This window comes from Ceratosolen solmsi, unplaced genomic scaffold, assembly GCF_000503995.2.
Source record: "Ceratosolen solmsi marchali unplaced genomic scaffold, CerSol_1.0 scaffold14, whole genome shotgun sequence".
Taxonomy (NCBI): Eukaryota; Metazoa; Arthropoda; class Insecta; order Hymenoptera; family Agaonidae; genus Ceratosolen; species Ceratosolen solmsi.
In genome coordinates, this window is record NW_011948420.1 from 4,718,963 (window position 1) to 4,722,017 (window position 3,055).

General features: G+C 29.2%; 1 protein-coding gene across 1 annotated transcript in view; it reads left to right on the forward strand.

Annotated features, from left to right (window-relative positions):
* Shab (Shaker cognate b) overlaps nucleotides 1–2,242 on the forward strand; it is a 40,700-nt gene extending 38,458 nt beyond the window's left edge. The window contains exons 4-5 of the mRNA XM_011498268.1: nucleotides 1,318–1,469; nucleotides 2,183–2,242. Coding sequence (XP_011496570.1) covers nucleotides 1,318–1,469; nucleotides 2,183–2,242 — 212 coding nt within the window. The remainder of the gene's footprint in view (nucleotides 1–1,317; nucleotides 1,470–2,182) is intronic.
* Nucleotides 2,243–3,055: the final 813 nt, after the last annotated feature.

The window sequence follows — 3,055 nt, forward strand, 5'->3', positions numbered from 1 at the left end:
TAACTTTTCATCTAACACGGTATACTTTCACTTAATCACTAGCATTCATATTTTAGTATAATTAATAGATTAATTGTATTAGATTAAATACAGCTTCATAATTTTGAAACAAATTTAACACATGTTTGATTGCTAGCGTTTAATTAGTCTAGTAAATAGTTTAAATGTTCGTTTTGTTTAAATTATTAATAATATAAATCTTTCTAAATGTTGTCAAATATATTTTATATTTTCCATATTATTATAATAATAGTCAGCTAATTGATATATCGTCTGTATTATTAACGAGTCTCATCAATTTCCTATTTAAATTTATCTGTACATCAAGAATTCTTTTCAAATCTTTTAAATAACACATGTTAGATTATAAAACTACGTAGATTTTATAGGAAACAACGTGAAGAATTAAAAATAATCATAAAAGTATTCCAATAATAATGTTACTTGATTGTAAAATCCATTATTTAATAATATAATATTGGTGTAACAAAACGTAACACAGAACGTTTTCCAATAATTAATTTCAATCAATTTAGTTTCGACAATGATTATTTAAAAATAATTTTTAATGTTTTTTATTATATTTAAATCTGTAAAAAAAAAAAACTTAATAATAATATTTTATTTTTATTACTCATGAGGTAATTTTTCAGTTTTAAGTTTTCTTATGTACATTCTCATTGGAAGAATAGCAAAATATGATAGTCATTTTTTAAAAAAGATATATTCTTCCAGATAAGCTATAACTTTTAACTATTTATGAATTTATTCTTCTTCTTCGTTGTGTTTGATGTTAAGTAAATACTATTGAAAAATGACGTATTCAGTACCCTCGCTTTTATTGTTGGATTACCATTTAAATCGTTCTATGTTGCTTAATGTTACTAAAAAATATCTTCTTTTATCAATTGTTAAAGTACATAATCGATGAAATATTAATATTAACTGATACATTAAAATTGGTTCTTTAAATACAAAGGGAAAAAAATTTATTTGTAATACTTTTATAATGATACTTTTAATTTATCAAAGTCTAATTGGATGTATTGTGTATTGTATTTACGGTGTATTGTAATAATGTCATCATTAGTTTAGTTGTGAACTGTATTTTTTTTAACAGCGCCCCAATTCTTCATATGTTGCAATTGTTCTTTTAAATTATTAAAGTCAATCGAGAACTGTATTAATAAAAAGATACACGATTAACTCAATACTCTGTAAAGAAAAAGAGTCTATAGCCTTAAACCCCAGAATTTAAACAAAGTATTAAGCGCCACGCTATATTTAACGTAAAAATTAGTAGATTTTTCCTTTCAGCTCGAATCGCGAACGGGATTGTCGACCGAGGTAAACATCCGTTAATGCTGCTGCCGAATTTTAACGCTGCACACACGACTTTGAAAGAGCATCGCTGTTGTACGGCCAAATTATTCTATTTAGTGTTGCTACAGATGACAAACTATTTTCGCGTATATGTGTTTAAGCGTGAATGCACATGTGCAGAGAAATTTTTTTCAGTAGTTTCAAAAAAAAAAAAAAAAAAAAAAAAAAAAATGCAAAGATAAAAAGTAAAGTATTATGTACAATGATTATAGAGCTTCGCTCTTTTCGTATCAAAAGTATGAAATATGATTTATGGCTACTGTGTGTAATCACATATATTATGGTAAAATAATAATTTGACGTAAAAATCTGTAAAACAAAAAAATCAGTTTTGAAAAATGAAAGAAAAATTTTCTCCGTGCAAATATATTTTTTTATGCATATGAGTATGGATTTATGAAAGTTTTTTGCTGAATTCAAAGTGTAGCACTCGATACAGAATTGATTTATGCAGTTGCGCAGCATCTGCATCAGCGCACGCAGCGAACCGCAGCTCTTCTCAATTTCGTTCAATCATTTCAACGTTCCCATCATGACTATACGAAGTAACAAAAGATAAATGTATATGCTTCATATAGTTTACTTTGCTATTTTCTATTATTTATCACAATTTTTATCACGTATTTCTGCTATTTTAATGGTCGATTATATATGAAGTGAAGTTGCGAATCACTTTTCATTTATATAAATATCCAATGATCTATACAATTCAATAAATACCCATATATTTTTAATCAATAATAATTAAGCGATTTGCTTAAAACATTTGTAAAATAATTGTTTCGTGAGATTGAAGCAGGTAACATTAACTGCTTGTGTTGATTATCAATACTACAATATAGAAGTAAATAGCTTTTAACATTCAATTTTGTAATAAAATAATGATGTGAATTACGGCACGTGTCGATTTATTAAAAGAATGGAAAGGATATTTATAATACGCGTCATATTTTTAATATAAATTGGATATAAAATTATTGAATATAATATCAATTTATTATTGCATTGTAATAATTATTAATATTAACAACACTGTCTAGTCATTGAAGTTATTCCAATGAAAACTTAAGTAAGTATATTCGATTATAAAACAAAAGTTAGAAACATCTATTCATTTGAAGCATAATATTAAAGCAAAGTTCTGAGCATTCATTCTCATCTTTATTTTCTTTGCATCATGTTTTACACTGGAGCAGCTTCATGAACTCTAAGCCGTTGGTAATAAAAGTAATTTATTAGGGGCTCGCCCTTCCGCTCGCTCGCTCGCTCGCTCGCTTATTCGCAAGTAGAAATACGAAGCTGCTAGGCGACCGTCGTCAAAGCCATTTTCTCTCTCTCTCTCTCTCTCTCTTTCTCTCTCTCTCTCACACACACACACACACTCTCTCTTTCTTTCTCTCATTCGCTCTCTCTCTCTCTCTCTCTCTCTCTCTCTCTCTCTCGTGAATAGGAATGAAAATACAGAGGCTGGGACGGCCCAAGTCATTCAAAAAATCGTCTCTTATGCACGCTGACAGTGGCCTCATGGCAAAGTTTCGGGCTTGCTCGCCTATCTGGGTTTTTAGGTTTACGAGTGCGGATTGAAAATCATCACGGTAAGATTAAGACCGCTAGCCGACCATTCGCGAATGTCGACTTAGTCAGCCGCGTGCATGCGTACGTGCGTGCCTTT